The 15,119-nt window shown below is 41.0% G+C and overlaps 2 protein-coding genes across 2 annotated transcripts in view; one reads left to right on the forward strand and one right to left on the reverse strand.

Annotated features, from left to right (window-relative positions):
* The first annotated feature begins 29 nt into the window (after positions 1-29).
* Positions 30-7,158, forward strand: polr3c (polymerase (RNA) III (DNA directed) polypeptide C). Its single transcript, XM_040029823.1, has 13 exons — positions 30-157; positions 2,552-2,698; positions 3,485-3,749; positions 4,091-4,395; positions 4,535-4,639; positions 4,827-5,000; positions 5,111-5,162; positions 5,273-5,333; positions 5,429-5,579; positions 6,300-6,401; positions 6,523-6,572; positions 6,688-6,837; positions 6,933-7,158. The coding sequence occupies exons 2-13, from the start codon at positions 2,552-2,554 to the stop codon at positions 7,012-7,014; spliced, it is 1,644 nt and encodes a 547-aa protein (XP_039885757.1). The 5' UTR covers positions 30-157; the 3' UTR covers positions 7,015-7,158.
* Positions 7,159-7,258: 100 nt separating this feature from the next.
* Positions 7,259-15,119, reverse strand: part of itga10 (integrin, alpha 10) — a 33,231-nt gene continuing 25,370 nt past the window's right edge. Inside the window, exons 9-30 of the mRNA XM_040029822.1 lie at positions 14,948-15,113; positions 13,682-13,755; positions 13,448-13,592; positions 12,914-13,062; positions 12,627-12,770; positions 12,259-12,465; positions 12,048-12,178; positions 11,679-11,845; positions 11,420-11,562; positions 11,206-11,316; positions 11,033-11,118; positions 10,811-10,952; positions 10,612-10,704; positions 10,417-10,493; positions 8,845-8,934; positions 8,669-8,753; positions 8,451-8,564; positions 8,276-8,380; positions 8,072-8,185; positions 7,886-7,987; positions 7,690-7,803; positions 7,259-7,590 (exon numbers count right to left, since the gene is read on the reverse strand). Of these exons, the coding sequence (XP_039885756.1) occupies positions 7,537-7,590; positions 7,690-7,803; positions 7,886-7,987; positions 8,072-8,185; positions 8,276-8,380; positions 8,451-8,564; positions 8,669-8,753; positions 8,845-8,934; positions 10,417-10,493; positions 10,612-10,704; positions 10,811-10,952; positions 11,033-11,118; positions 11,206-11,316; positions 11,420-11,562; positions 11,679-11,845; positions 12,048-12,178; positions 12,259-12,465; positions 12,627-12,770; positions 12,914-13,062; positions 13,448-13,592; positions 13,682-13,755; positions 14,948-15,113 (2,613 nt within the window). The 3' untranslated portion in view covers positions 7,259-7,536. The remainder of the gene's footprint in view (positions 7,591-7,689; positions 7,804-7,885; positions 7,988-8,071; positions 8,186-8,275; positions 8,381-8,450; positions 8,565-8,668; positions 8,754-8,844; positions 8,935-10,416; positions 10,494-10,611; positions 10,705-10,810; positions 10,953-11,032; positions 11,119-11,205; positions 11,317-11,419; positions 11,563-11,678; positions 11,846-12,047; positions 12,179-12,258; positions 12,466-12,626; positions 12,771-12,913; positions 13,063-13,447; positions 13,593-13,681; positions 13,756-14,947; positions 15,114-15,119) is intronic.

A 15,119-nucleotide genomic window follows, 5' to 3' on the forward strand; every position in this document is an offset into this window, starting at 1 on the left:
AGCATGCACCGCGGCGCCGCTGGCTGGAATCCCAGCTCACCGAGGAGCGGAAGGAAAAGTGTTTGTGTGTTGACGTCAAGAAGTCGCACGTGAAGTGTTCGGTGCGGGTGACGGAGAATAAAAGCAGCGTATGTTCAGAAACTTCTCAGCTTAAAAGGTTTGTTTAAAGTGTTAAAGAACGGCTGAAATGGTCAGCCGTAAATGTTAGCTTTTCAGTTAGCTTAGCATGCACTGCTCACAGGGTTAACTTGGGGTTAGACAAAATTATTTTCTGTACTCGACAAAGATGCTTCTGCACAATGTGTCATTTACACATGTGCTTAGAAATTCATCAACAGTGGTTTAAATATAACTGAGGTCTGCAGTCGCTTAAATCTAAGTGGAAACTTGTTGTTTCTGTTCAGTAATGTGCAGTACAACTTTTAGCCTAGATAAGACCAGTTCTGTTGTCAGATTGTAACTACCAAAAATAATGTGGTTGCTATCGAAATATATCGACATAATCTGAAAAATAAAACAGTAATTGTTTTGCGTTCATTTTGTGTGCCAGCTCTTTTTGTGACAAATCAGTTACACTTGGAAACACGAGTGTAGGGAGGTGTGGAGAGACAGTCGGTAATAATAACAGTAATACGTGATATTAGGCGCCTTTCAAAACAACCAAGGTTACTTTACGCTGAAGAATTGAAAAACAATATAAAAATAAGAAAAGATCGATCAAGTCAATAAAACAATATATAAAATCAGTAAGAGCAGAGGTTTAATATGATAGGTGGAAGACAGTCAGAGTGCATATGCCAGTTTTGAGACGAGATTTAAAAATGAAGAGAGTCAGTGTTGTGGATTTCTGGTCGGATGCAAGTCCAGGAAAAGGGCGATGAGATCGAGAGAAGAAGAAAATCTGGGATTGTGGATGAGTGTGTTGATGTGCAGAATTTCAGAGGGATGTTGCAGAGTGATGTTCTGTAATCAATAGGATATTTAACTGTGAGCCAGTGAAACTCGTGAAGTACAGGCATGTTGTAAGAAAGTGAATTTCTGGATGGACTTGAGAAGGGAGTTAAAGATGTCGATGGATGACGAAACCAGGATGGTGGTACTATTGAGTGTGAGAGATATACAGAGGTAACTAATGTTATAAAGACTGAGTGAGATTACTGCTGTGAGTTTGGAAAGAAAGTATTGTATGTCAAGCAAGATATGTGGACTTCAGCCAGAGGGGAGGGAGAAACTGTGGAGTTGTCATTGTTAATTTAGCTACAACTGTACAAAAAGTCAAGCATTTTATTATCACTATTACATGCCAATGCTGTAAGTATTGTTTGGTCTGTTCATGCTGTTGGCAAACTAATTTAGGTAATATATTTTAAATCAGTTTTACAATGTGAACAAAATTTTTGGACTGTGAGAGCAAGCTGGAGTACCCAGAGCGAACCCACAGTGTTTCAAGTCCCCAGCTGTTTCAAATCCCAAGCTGGCCAGTAGATTCAATCCCAGGACCTGCTTGATGTGAGGTGATGGTGCTAACATTGGCCTAAAATGATTTATTATTAACTATAAATCAGATGTTGTAGTTTTTATGCTGTACTTGCTGCCCATGTTGGTCTTAATGCTGCTGATGAATTTCATACAATTACCAGGAAATGGACCAATTTGTTGATAGGGCTTCAGGCCTTATCATGAGTATTTTAGGTCATACGGTTCCCATTATTAATAACATTATCATTATTAATGAGTAAGATGTTATTGTTTGTTTGAAGTTAGCTGCTTCAGGATTTTGCCTACTGATCTGTACTAGGGATGAGTATTGTAAGATTTTGCTGATGGCAGTGACACAGATTTTGCTTATAGATCCAAGTCTTTGTTGATTCCTAATCATTTTTTGTTGTTGTTTGTTGTTTTTGTTGTTAAAAAAGGGTTTTCAGTTTCTGTTGTGCTTCAGAGTCTCTGAGTCTGAAGTTAGTATAGAACAAGTTAAAAAAAAGTGACGCATGTGATTCAAGCGTGTGAGAAGTCCTCTGTTAGAGACACATCCTACATTGCTTATTTTAGCATTCCTTTTTTAATTCTCCCCTTTTGAATTATATTTCTTTGTGTTCTTGTAGATAGAAACCATATATTGTTTGCACCTTCTAGTAAGGGGACACAAATTATTATGGGGTTTTATGTACATCTTCATATATGAACACATAGCAACCAGTGATTTGCACATAGCAACAGCAGTCCACCTCCGTCATAATAAAAATATATTTCACACACTCCATAAAAAGCATTTACTTCTCTGTAGAAATGTGTTAGTCTTTACAGAGATAAGAGTTTGGTTTTTGCAGGGGGCGACTTATTTAACCTTAAATTACAGATCTCTTGTATCCTGATATGATTCTAATTTCAGGTTTATTACATCCAGGTGTTAAGAAAAATGACACTATATTAAAGGAATATAGAGGAATACTGGAATACTGTTTTTGTACTGATATAAGTAGTTCCTTACAGCTATACTAGATTTTAGACCTTTCATCACCTGTGTGTTCCTGTTCTTTTGTTTGTGCAGATGACAGCCCAAGAAGTGCGCCTGTGTGGTCTTTTGCTGCGGGAGCACTTTGGAGAGGTGGTTGAGAAAGTGGGAACACACCTGCTCAAATGTGGAGCACAAAATTTAAGAACCATCATTCATGAAACTGGCCTCTCAGTGGACTTGGTAAAGAGTACTACACCAACTCTGCCTCGGCTTGTTAAGCTTGTTGAGTTTATATTTATTGTATTTATTTATATAACACTGTGTTCCAACAGCTATGGCTTTATGGCCATTTATCTGAAAATTCTGTCGTCTTACATTTTTATTTGTTAGAATTATTATTTTATAAAAAGCTAATTAGATATGATAGATGGCTCCATAGTGTAGGGGTTACACAGTTGTCTAACAAGTGTAGAACAGTACAAAGTAGCATTTAAGGGCATATGGTAATTAAGTTGAATGGAGCTTTGCATAACGAACAGAAGCAAAGATGTAGTTTTCTGAGCATAATACACTGGAAAAAAGGCAAGAAAGTGCACATAATTTGGAGTTACCTCATTAAATCCTACTTTTACCTTATTAATTAGAATAGATTTTTAAAAAATGGTTAAGCAGCAGTTCTTCTGCAGAGACCTTCATGCTTTGTGGTGCATAGTCTAACTCACTGGATGTGGATTATAGGTATTAGCCTGTCATTGGTCACATATTTTACACTCTTATTAATCTCCAGTCAAGTTTTGTCAATTTTACCTTTCTCAAAAGAAATGTGGATCTAGAAACAGCAACATCTAAGCTATGAAACCAGACAATGAAAATAAGGAAAATGTCTGTTTTTGTTGTTGTTCTCTGTATTAGTGAAACTTGAATCGCATTGAATTCTGTCTTTACCTGACCGTTGTCAGTTATATTAAATATCAAAGGAAGCGATAAACTTTTTCCCTTCTTTCATTTGTTTATTTCCAAATCCAGGTGAAGAAGTCTCTGTGTGTCCTCGTGCAACACGGTGCCTCTACGTTCAGTTCAGGCCGCAAAGGACCCGGGAGCCCCACAGAGTATCACGCCAGCTGTGACCGAATCCTTAGGATTCTTCGCTACCCACGATACATCTACACTGCAAAAACCCTGTATGGTGACACAGGAGAGCTGATCATAGAGGAGTTACTACAGAGAGGCCACACGACGATGAGCAGCACCGTTAAGACGGTGGCAGACCGCCTCACGCAGAACATGGCAGGTCAGTGTTGGCATCAAGCAAAGAACACATACTTCTATCAGTGGATGTTTTGACAGCTGGATTTTGGTCTAGTAGATAGACATGCCATTTGCTAAAACCAGTGTTTAAATGTTTATGTGGAAAAAAAATGTCAGGATTAGCAATTAAGGTTTCAAATGAATATCTCCCAAAAAACTTGGAGGCCTGTGAGTGAACCAGAAGTCCTAATATCTCTTTTGACTTTATTAATGTTGGACTTTTGTTAGAGACTCTAGTACTTGCACTGTCTTTGTAATTTAGCTGTGTGAAAAGGGAATTAAATATGACTTGGTAACACCACTTTTTCTCTGTTGTTGCTGCAGAGGGCCTGACCATGGATTACAGTGAAGTGTCCTCGACTTTTTCCAAACTGGTGGAGACCCATTTTCTTCAGCGTTGCCCTCCATTGCCAAGAGTGGGAAATAAAGACAGTTCTGCTCCAAGTGAGACTCCTGCCACTCCTGGTACTCCGGCTGCTCCCGTTAACACTGCCCCACCCACACCAGAAAGCTTCCCAGAATGCTATAAGGTACCTAGTGTGACACTCATAGGGCGGGGCAAACGCCAGCTCGCCAGTGAGGATGGAGAGGAGCAAAGAAGCGCAAAAAGGGCCAAAATGGATCCACAGGTTAGTTTTTTTAACCTTTTTGGTTACTTTAACAAATTTGCAATGTCCTCCATCCATTATATCTACCTTCCCGCTTATCATTCATGTGACCTTTTATTTCTCTGTTTGCCTCTCATATGCTCTGCTTCATTCGGCTCAGACACATGGTGACGAGGGGATTTACTGGCAGGTGAATTTTGAACGGTTCCATCTCCACTTTAGAGATCAGACCATCGTCAGTGCTGTCGCCAACAAGCTGGACCAGGTGATGGGAAAAAGTATTATAATTTTTAATTTAAGGACACTCATTTACTTTCTTGCGTTATGAAGATTATTATATATATATAATAATATATATATAGTATAGTATATGTGCGTATACTAGAATGATTTATTATTGTGATTGATTAAGAATTTAATGACTAATTATCTTCTTAATCCTCAATATGCAGACTAGCAGTGAAATAGTGAGGACCATGCTGAGGATGAGTGAGGTTACAACCTCGCCCATGGCCACCTGCACAAAGCCCCTCTCAGCCAATGAAATCTTCAGGTCCCTCCCACCCAGCTACAACATCCTCAGACCCATCTTAGACCAGTACCTCACTCTGCTGGTGGATGACCCGGTATGATCTGCAAACACCATATTATGTTTTCTGATCTTTTTTTGTTTGTTTGTTTTTTAAATAAACAAAAAACATAATGTCTATATCTTCTTTTCCTCCTCTTTTTTAAGATGGAGTTTGTGGGGAAGGCTGGTGAAAGCGGAGGAGGGATGTTTGTTGTCAGTATCCTTTTTCAGATTTAAAAGGTCCTGAGCATTTTCCTATGAAGCAGCACACTGGTTGATATGATTTAATTCAGGAATCACGGTTGCTTTTCTAAGCTCCTCTCTCAGATCTGCACAGAGCACTGGCCAATCTGGCACGGGCCACACTCGAGTCTGTAGTACAGGAGAGGTAAGCCAGTGTGTATGTTAAATAATATATATAGCTGTGAGTGTCCTATTATCACCAGCTTCGTGTTACTGAAGTCACTCTTAATCTGACATCAGGTTTGGCTCCCGGTCGGCTCGCATCTTTCGTCTGTTGCTAAGAAAACGTCACCTGGAGCAGAAGCAGGTGGAGGACTTTGCTATGATTCCAGCCAAAGAGGCTAAAGACATGCTGTACACACTGCTGTCACAGAACCTGGTCCAGCTACAGGTATGCGGATGATGGACTGTTAGTTGTTTCGGTGTACTCAGAGAGAACCCACACATGCAAACTCCACATAACTGGTTGTGCCACTGTTGGCAGCAAGAACTGCAATCAGCCATTTGCAATAATTTGCCAATGAGTCTTTCAACATTGGGCCTCCTCACTGTGGAGGCCCAATGTTCTTTACAGAAATATTTTAATTCATTCAAATTTGAGGTTTTTCCAGTATGAACAGCCAGTTTAAGGTCCTGAAAAAGCATCTCAGTTGGATTTAAGTCTGGACTTTGACTAAGCCTTTGCACAAGCTACTGCATAAACTGAGTGAGTCTTGGATAATCAAGATGTTTTCTTGGCAAATGTTAGTCAAGGTTTGTGCTCTTTTTGGTCAGCAGGTGTTTTGTTCTTGGATCTCTCTCAATGGCGCTCACTGTGATTCGCTGGAGTCCCAAAGCCTTAGAAGTGTCTTGTAACCTTTTCCAGAATGATTGAAGTCAATGACTTTGTTTCTCAGCTGTTTCTTTAGATCGTGATGCTTTGCTTTTTGACAACTTTCAGCCTATTTCACTTTGTGAGACAGCTTCTGTTCAAGTGATATGTAATATATAGGTGCTTCTTTAGAACTGCATTTTGTATTTACTCAGCTTATCTCTGTCTAATATTAAAATCTATTTGATGATCTGAAACATGTAAGTGTGACAGGCATGCAATCCCCCCCTTGTTTTTCAGGAAATCCCAAAGACTCCTGACTACGCTCCCTCTCGCACCTTCTATCTTTACACTGTTAATCAACTCCCGACTGCAAGAATGCTGCTCCAGAGCTGCTACAAGGTAAAACAGTAAACTCATTACATGTAGCCTTTAGAGTTCTGAACAGAAGAAGACAGCTAATTGTCTTTCATTCTGGTATTTGCCTCCGGTAACATTATCTCTAAATATTTTCCTTCTGCAGACCGTAGCCAACCTCGTAGAGCGACGCCTCTTTGAGACCAAAGAGAGCAAGTGAGTCTTTTCATTAGTGATATATTTTGATGCATCTCACTGCAAGGCAGATAAAATCTTTTGTCTGGCACGCACGTTGCCACAAAGAAATGGGTTGACGGTTTTTGGTTTACAGGCGCTTGCTGGAGAAATCTCAGCGAATCGAAGCCATCTTGGCATCTCTGCAGGTCAGCGGGGCCGAGCCCGAGCAGCTAACTGAAGTCGAGGAGATGATCACTGCTCCTGAAAAGCAACAGCTGGATACCTTAAGGCTTCACATCAATAAGTAGGAAGACAAAACAGAAATTCTCTTTTCTAAAGGCGACAAGGCTCTTCGGTGGTTTAATCAAGTCCTTTTTTCACTGTCTTTTTCTCCTTTAGGTTAGATTCTGCAGAAAACCAAGTAGATGAAACCATCTTTCTTCTAGAGTCCTACATCAACTCAACCAATGCATCTTCATGACTTATACTTTGGAGTTTTATATTTCATCCATGCAGTTAATTTTTGTGTATGATATCTGCGTGCGTGTCAAGTATGACTGTTTTATAGTTTATAGCTCGGATGTTTCTGTTTGGACTGAAATAAAATCAGATTTTTTTGCTTTTCCTTTTTGTTATTACATTTACATCAGCAGTGAATAAATAAAGAACAAGAATTTGTCTTTAACTGTTTTAATTAAAGAACAAACAAAAACTGAAGAATCAAGTGACTGAAATATAAAACCATAAAAATGTCTGCAAGTTAAATAGAAGGACTGTGGTTTAATACACTTTGCATTTCTTTAAAATTAGAAAAAGATTATTTACATAAGTGCCCCTGACCCTTGAAACAGTGGGTAGCGCATTACTGTTGAACCCCCTCCCCGATACTCTTTGGTCCTGAAGGCCCATCTCGGGACTATCTTTGTGTCTGCCAGGAGGTGGGCTCTACTCATCTGACAGTCTTCATTGCAGATGAGTGTGTTCTTGGCAGCAGAAGTTTTGCTCAGTCCTCATGGTTTTCATCCTCTTCTCTCTGTTTGCGTGTGAAGAATCCAAGCTGATAAAAAAACAAACAGAAAACAAGAAATTGAGACAGATTTACTACTTTCTGATTTTTTCTTGAAGGAATCTGATGTGTAATTTCAGTTCCAAATACCTTCCACAGTATGAAAATAATGAGGGCCAGCAGCAGCAAACCCCCTATGATGCTACCAATCAGAATCCAGAGCGAGATGGGAATAGCTCGGCCTTTCAGCACTTCCAGCACAGTCTAAGGAAAAGAGATGAAGGGAGAGGTTAGAGGAAATTAATTTTATGCATATTGTGCTGCTCAGGATTCTCTTGGGTCTTACCTCCCTCCAGACTGTTCCTGCGCTCAAAGTAATGAGGTTACCGGTAGTCTCCTGAGCTGTGAGTCGATATACGCCTATTATCTTCACTGACTTATATTTGGCCTAGAGGAAGAGGCACACAGATTATGACCAATGTTTGTGCCACAGGAGCACAATTTAAAAATCTGCGTATGTTTTGTTACTCACATTTCTGAAAAAATCATCATGAACTCTGCGGCTGACCCGAATGATGGCATCCTTTCCTCTCGGAAGCTGCTTGACTTGGCACACGACCTCTGTGCACCATGACCTGCTGCAGTTCTACACACGAAAACATGTAAACATGAGCCATATTAACATCTTTGCTTTTGCAGTGTTCACCAGCAGCTCTGTGGCAATTTAGGCCCTTACCAACATGTCATCCTGCATCATGTCTTCAGGATGAAGGGGGCGCACATCTCCCTGTCTGGCCTTCAGCTGTGCTGCATCACTGAGCACGCTGCAGTTCACCGTGACCTACGGGGTAATTTACATATGTCAGGTACGATTTTAAAGCATGATAAGAATACACAGAAGCAGTACTCACGTTTATTGAGAAGACATCGGTGACAGTCATGAAGACTCTGTCACCTGCAGCCACAGAGGGCAGATGCAGACGCAGCTCCAGATTACTCACAGAGTAACAGCCGAGATTCTGCAGCTATAAACACAAACAAAGCTAAAAAGTTTGCCTTGTCTTATTTTTCTTACTGTGATTATAATTATATGTTTTTATTGGGACCTATATAGAGGATATACATTTACCCTGAGATGTGTGTAGAATTCTGGTCCAATTGCTTCCGACATTGTCCGAGTAGGATGGACCTCATAGCGGTTCAAATTAGATTCACTGCAAAAACAGGGAAAAGATCAGCACATAAATGCAGAGATAAACCAGTTCATGAGTTGAGCTTAACTAGATCGATGCTGTACAAACACACCTGCTAACAAAAAGGTCTGGTTCATACTGAACAAAAGTCTGGAGCTGAACACTGTTGTCCCCCAAAGTGTCTTGTCTCTCCACACTGTCACTGTAAGACAAAAGAAGGGTTACAAAAGCGTCTCAGTTTAAATGTCTCCTAACTACTCCAGCATCTCAAAACGTGGATGCAAACAGATGAAGACAGAATTATTAGCCCCCCTATTAAATTTTCTTTTTTTAAGTGTTTCCCAAGTGCTGTTAAACAGAGTAAGGATTTTTTTTACACGGTTTTTCCAAACATCTTACTTTTATTTTGAATGCTTACAATATTTTACTTTGCACACATAGATAAAATTATTTCACAAAAACCAAAAAATACCAGTTTTTTTGCTGTAAAACAAGCTGGAGTCAGTCTCGCATGCATCTCCTGAACAATCCCAGCACATTCTTCTTTGCCCAATCTCTCAACATTTGATGTCCTCTGGCATGGACCTTGGTCTTTAGTTCACCCCACAGATTTACAGTGGGATCCAAGCAATAGCTTTGAGTAGCCCAGTCAGTAAAGTTCACGTTGGTCTTCTGGAGCCAGTGATTCACCAGCAGCGTATGTTTTGGGTCGCTGTAGTGTTGGAAGACCAAGTTTAGCTGCTGACTGCGTGAAGCTTGTTTAAAAACTTCACATATCCTTCTTTCTTCATAATGCTTTCCACTTTGATGAGGTTCTCAGTTTCAGGCACACTGAAGCATCCCAACAGCATAATACACCCACCACCTGTTTCACTGTGGGGACGATGTTTGTTGGGTTGTACGCTTCGTCCTTCTTTCTCCAAACACAAGCAGCATCTCTGTGGCCAAAGAACTCTAGTTTTCGTCTTAACTGACCACAGGACGTACTTCCAGTACACATAAAATTCCAGCTTATTCCAGTTTATTCTATATTACTTCAGTTTATCCCAGTATGAAATATTTCTGCAGGTTGTTCTTAGCATACTTTAGTCTGGCTTGAAGATGTCTCTTATGTAGAAGTGGCGTTTTTTGTGCTTTCTTGCAGTCCATTCCTGCCCAGGGTGGCGTTGACTGTCTTCTTTGAGATTACATATCTTGACTTGGCTAAGTCATTCAATAGTCTCTTGGCAGTTGTTCTGTTTTTTTTTTTTTTGACACATCTCTCACTAGTTTTCTTTCCAGAGTATTTGAAATCTTTCACTTCCTACCTCTGCCAGTCTTTTCTGTTCTGTACTGTTTGGCTCTATTTGAATTTTGTGATGATACTTCTCACTTGTGAGCACCAATAATTCTTTTTCTTAAGTCTAAACTGAGGTATTTTGTTTGTTGCATGCTGTTTTCTCAAGTGACAGCTCAAACCTTTGCTGTAGGTTTTATATTGTGTGCAAATTGAAAGATAACTTTTAATTTTACAAGTTTTGACCATTACAAAGTTAAAGCACATCACTGAACAGCACTGATTGGTGCTATGGCTCAATTAAAAAACCAGTCGGTTTTTCTAATATTTTTTTCAAATATTGTCCTCATCTGTAAATACTCCAGCATCTCAACACGTGCACATGCATGCTACTTTGCAGACAGCTACCTGGATGCATGGAGCTTCATTTTCACTTGATTGTGCAAAGATGTACAGCTGAATTCAAACTCCAACAGGAAGTTAACCTGCAAACAAAAAAGAGAGCAGCAACTTGCTGAAGTGCCACATCTAACCTGCAGGAAGAGAAGTATGTGTGGGCTGAGTTGAGTGATTGATGGAACTATTTCCTCAGCACGAACGTACCTTTGACTGGGAGCGAAATACTGGATAACTGACATTGCATGAGTGGCTGTTGGCGCTAAGGGCTGTGCACTCGATCTTGAAGTGGGCAACCTCCTACGATGAAAGAAAAGACACGAAGAAAGAGAGGATCTGTGCATGTAGATAGATGTTTATGGTTACATGGTCCCTCATGTAATAGCAGTACATGTGCTGTATTTACCCTGATGCTAAGGCTGGAGAAGTGGAGGTTGCGTGAGTAGTGCAGCGTCAGGCTGGTGTTGTAGGCGTTTTCCAGTCTGTTCTGAAGCTGCACCTCCACTGCCAGACGCCTACGAGGGCTACGAATCACATAAGGCTTTTGTCTGTGGAGGAAACACAATGAAAACTCACTGAGACCAAAAAAAGGGAAGAGAGGGAACACCAGAATATCTCAGTTCTGTACCTTGTCCCAGAGATGTCCATGTGTGCCTGTAGCACCAGGTCAGTTGTACACACATCATCCTCACCACAGTCTTTAAAAAATGGGATCTGGACAGGTATGGGAGGCAGGAGCAGCATGTTGAACGAATGCGGACAACAACAAGGATATATAGCGCTAATTTTTGTGCCACTCACAGATTTGTTGATAGTAGTCGGCCACCCTTCATCCAGCACGGGACCACTTTCTGTGTTGTTGATCTTAAACCACAGTGAGAAGCTGATAGGACGAATGTAATCTGCTGTGTCCTACATTGAAGACAGAAAAAATGTAAAAAAAAAAACAAAGAAATGTGACTTTCCCATCCTGCTGTGTATGAATGAAAGATGGAAGGTGTGTACCGACACTCACATAGACATGGAAGGGAAGTCTGTAGCACAGAGTTTTCCCTGTCTGGGCTCGGACAGCCAGCTGGGTCTGTCGGTGGGAGCTGTCATCAAACAGCGCCCGTGCTGACAACTTCCTGTCATCCAACATGGCCCGCACCCACAGATCTGAAGAGAAATCATGCAACTGAGGCAAAAACTCCATCGATAGGCTACTTAATGTAGGGTTTATAAAATATATACATATATGTATAAAATATATATAAATATATAAATGTGTCAACCAAAACTGTTGCTGCGTGGTCTTGGGGAGCGGGACACGGCTGTAAAGCAGGCGGTGGCATTGAGACAGGCGGATTCTCTGCCTCCTCTCTGGCAGGTCTTCTGAATGACATTAATGGAGTGCGGCTGGAAGGACAGACTCACATTGATCTGGACGATGCTGCGAGAGCTAGAGACAGAAGGGACAGTCTCAAAAAGCAGCATTTATCCATTTATGTGCACAGTTGTAATAGCCAGTAGAAATTTTTGTTATGATTCTAAATGTGGGAACTTGTTGTTTATAGATGATACACAAGTTATGTTTTATATGGCTCCATTATCTAACACTGCTTGCACTGCTTTCTGCCTGTTACACTTTCCATCCTACCCACCTGAGCAGTACAGCACTTCCCTGCGCTCCCACTGCCAAGTCTATTAGATCATCTCCATCCAAATCCAATTGAGCATTCAAACTTCGGCCAAAATACTGCAGGGAGGGGGAAACTGATGATGCAGCTATCCGCTGTGATAAGGAGAGAGACAGGAATTAGTCTGAGTTCTGAGATGCACCAGTAAAACTTGCAGTTGTAAAAAGGGGGATACCTGTTTATAGTTGTGGATGACATAAATACCGTCTCCATGATAAACATAGATGGCCCCCCGGTGTTCATCCTCCAGTGGGGCTCCCACCAGCAGATCTGTGAAGCCATCATGGTTCAGATCTGGAGTGGGTGCCAGTGCATAACCAAACCTGGCATCCTGGGACTTATTGTTTGACTTCAGCGTTCCATTGGATACAAAAATGTCCTCCTGTGAGACACAAAGAGGAGGAAACAAAGAAAGATGAGTGGATGGTAACAGGAGACCCTGTAGGAGTAAAACAGGGATATCATTCATTGTTGTATATGACAGGAATGTTTTCATAATATATATGATATGAAGGTGATCGATCCATGCTGCTGCTGTCTTACTCCATTGAGAGTGTAGATGTAGACTCGTCCAGCCTCCTTGTTTCCTGACCCAAGGTACATTGGAGCAGCAACCAGAAGGACATCAGTGATGCCATCCTGGTCGATGTCTAGCCCACACACTTCACTGCCGAAATACGAGCCAATCTAAACACAGATACATGTTATTTCATCTTACCGCCAGCAGGGGGAGCGCTTGCTTTAACCCAGAGAAATCAGACTCCTACTGTTTGCTGCTGAAATATTAAAAGCAAAAACAAACTGAAGGGAGACTCAAACAAGGGCTTTACCTGCTCTCCATTAAGCGCCTGCACAATGTTGACATCGCCTTCATCGCTGAGTTCAAACAGAATGACTTTGCCTTTGTGTTTGAATCGAGGAGCTCCAGCTACATACACCCTCTTCCAGTCACCAATTATCACAGAGGTCACCGTGTAACCTGGAAACGCATATGAACACACCTCATTCAGCACTGAAAACCTAATCTAATGCTCTTTAAGAGTTACATTAATGCTGTATCTTATATTAAACGGAAAGACCAGGAATGTTTACTTTGTTTGAAAAAAGTTGTTATTTGATATTTTATAAACCAATATTTGCCATTCTTTTTAGGAGAGTGGGGACGACTCACACTCTCCAGTATGGTTTAATATGGTCATCTGCGTTTGTAATACCAGGGTAATTGTGAGCCATTACATGATTGTTTCATCAATGAAGATAGTTTTTTTTTTAAAATTTTTTCTATTTTTTATTCAATACCACACACAGTAAGTGCAAAAAACAAAGCATTCAGTGTCATGTTTGGTGGTATGATGTGTGGTTACCTAAATAAGCAGCATGATTTTTGAGCTCCAGAGGAAACTCGCTTTCAAAGGCCTCTCTGGATGGCACGATTCGCCCATTGGTCCCTTCTTTCAACACACCCCCATCCCAGTCATAGGCCCCCACCATGCCAAACAAAATGCCATCCTGAAGAATGGAGCAGGGAATGAATGATGTGCAGAGATAAAACTCAACCAATTGCTGGCTCACAAAGAATTAAATAAAGTTGGACTTACATCTAGAGTGTGCGTGGAGAAGCCGATCTGAGACATCTCCATGTGGAACGAGCTCTCGTTGTAACCCAGCGTACCTAACAGAGGAAAACAAGTCATTCCGTGCTCCTTTGCCCATCTCCTCCCTTCCCTTTCCTCTCTCTTTCTGATCGCTGGCATCCTCACTCACACTGAAGACAGACACTGGAGGTGGCAGACATTTCCTTCTCTCCTGTCTCTTCCTCTCAGATTTCCCTGAACATTGAAGGGTGGCATCGCTTTTCATCGTCCTTCCTATCATCTTCCCACAAATACTATGACAGCTGAACATGCCCTTTTTCAGTTTTCACTGCTTTGTTCTCCCATGTACATCCTCCCCACACATTTCTTTCCTTATGTAGTTTTCTTTGCCAATTAGACAGATAGAAAGCTATCATTTCTTTAATTTCACCACATTTATTCTTCAACACAGTCTGAACTCTCATAGGCAAGTTTTCTGTAAGCAGTCTTCAGGAATAGTTCTCTAGGCTTCTTGAAGGATATTCGGAGCTCTTCTTTGGATGTTTCTGCCTTTTGTTCTGTTCTCTGGCACATTGATCCCACAGTGCTTCACTAATGTTGGAGTTCAGGGCCTCCATTGTATTTTATAGGGGCTCATTGTCACCTGGTCTGCTTTGTACACATAGATGACAATTTGGATGAAAAACTTTCTGATTTCTGACGAGGCTTCAGTGGATCAGGTGGATCTCTCCTGTCCTGTGTCTGGACTTTCAGAAACTGTTCCCCTGCACTGCTTCTTTTGCTCTACACATGTCCAGTTTCCTAAAAACTTTTAAGAACACACTGCACATTATGCTAAGTTTTTTTCTGTATATTCAAAGAAATGGGGAAACATTTTTATGTATTTGTCTGTTGTGTGTAGACACAACACTGGTTCATCCATTCAGTCAGGTACCTTTTTTATGCTTCAGTGTTAACTGGCTTCACAAACAAAACAACTTTCCTCAGGTGCATGGGCAGAACTGAAAATTAGTAAAAAGAGCAGCCAATGTCCAAAGAAAAACTTTGAGAGATCTTTGAGACCTTTGAAAACCCTGAAGAACTATTGCTCAAGACCACTTTAAAAATGTACAAGAAAATGTAAAAGAAAGTCTGAGTGGCCACTCAAGCCTTTTTCACAGCACTGTGCAACCATTCAGTCTTTCTTGCTTGTGAGCAAGCAGCTAGCACATTTTATGCAGCACAACACAGCAGGTAAACTGCTGAAAAACCATGTGGATTGAAAGTCACCTTCCAGAGTGAAGATGCGATCTCCCAGTGCATCAACAATGTCGTTGAGCGCAGCTTCGTCCGTAACATTGAAAAAATATTTGTCATCAGGGTCGCTGGCGATGAACTTGATCTCCTTAATGAAAGTTTCAGGGTCTTGCTGTCTCCGGATGTAATGACCCAGGACCTGAAG

This window comes from Simochromis diagramma, unplaced genomic scaffold (assembly GCF_900408965.1).
Source record: "Simochromis diagramma unplaced genomic scaffold, fSimDia1.1 OVJJ01000361.1, whole genome shotgun sequence".
Classification (NCBI taxonomy): Eukaryota; Metazoa; Chordata; class Actinopteri; order Cichliformes; family Cichlidae; genus Simochromis; species Simochromis diagramma.

Coding starts and splice junctions, on each gene's coding strand:
- polr3c (XM_040029823.1), top strand. CDS start 2,552: ATGACAGCCCAAGAAGTGCGCCTGTGTGGTCTTTTGCTGCGGGAGCAC. Junction 5,580..6,299: donor AGAACCTGGTCCAGCTACAG/GTATGCGGATGA, acceptor CTTGTTTTTCAG/GAAATCCCAAAGACTCCTGA. Junction 6,838..6,932: donor TTAAGGCTTCACATCAATAA/GTAGGAAGACAA, acceptor TTTCTCCTTTAG/GTTAGATTCTGCAGAAAACC.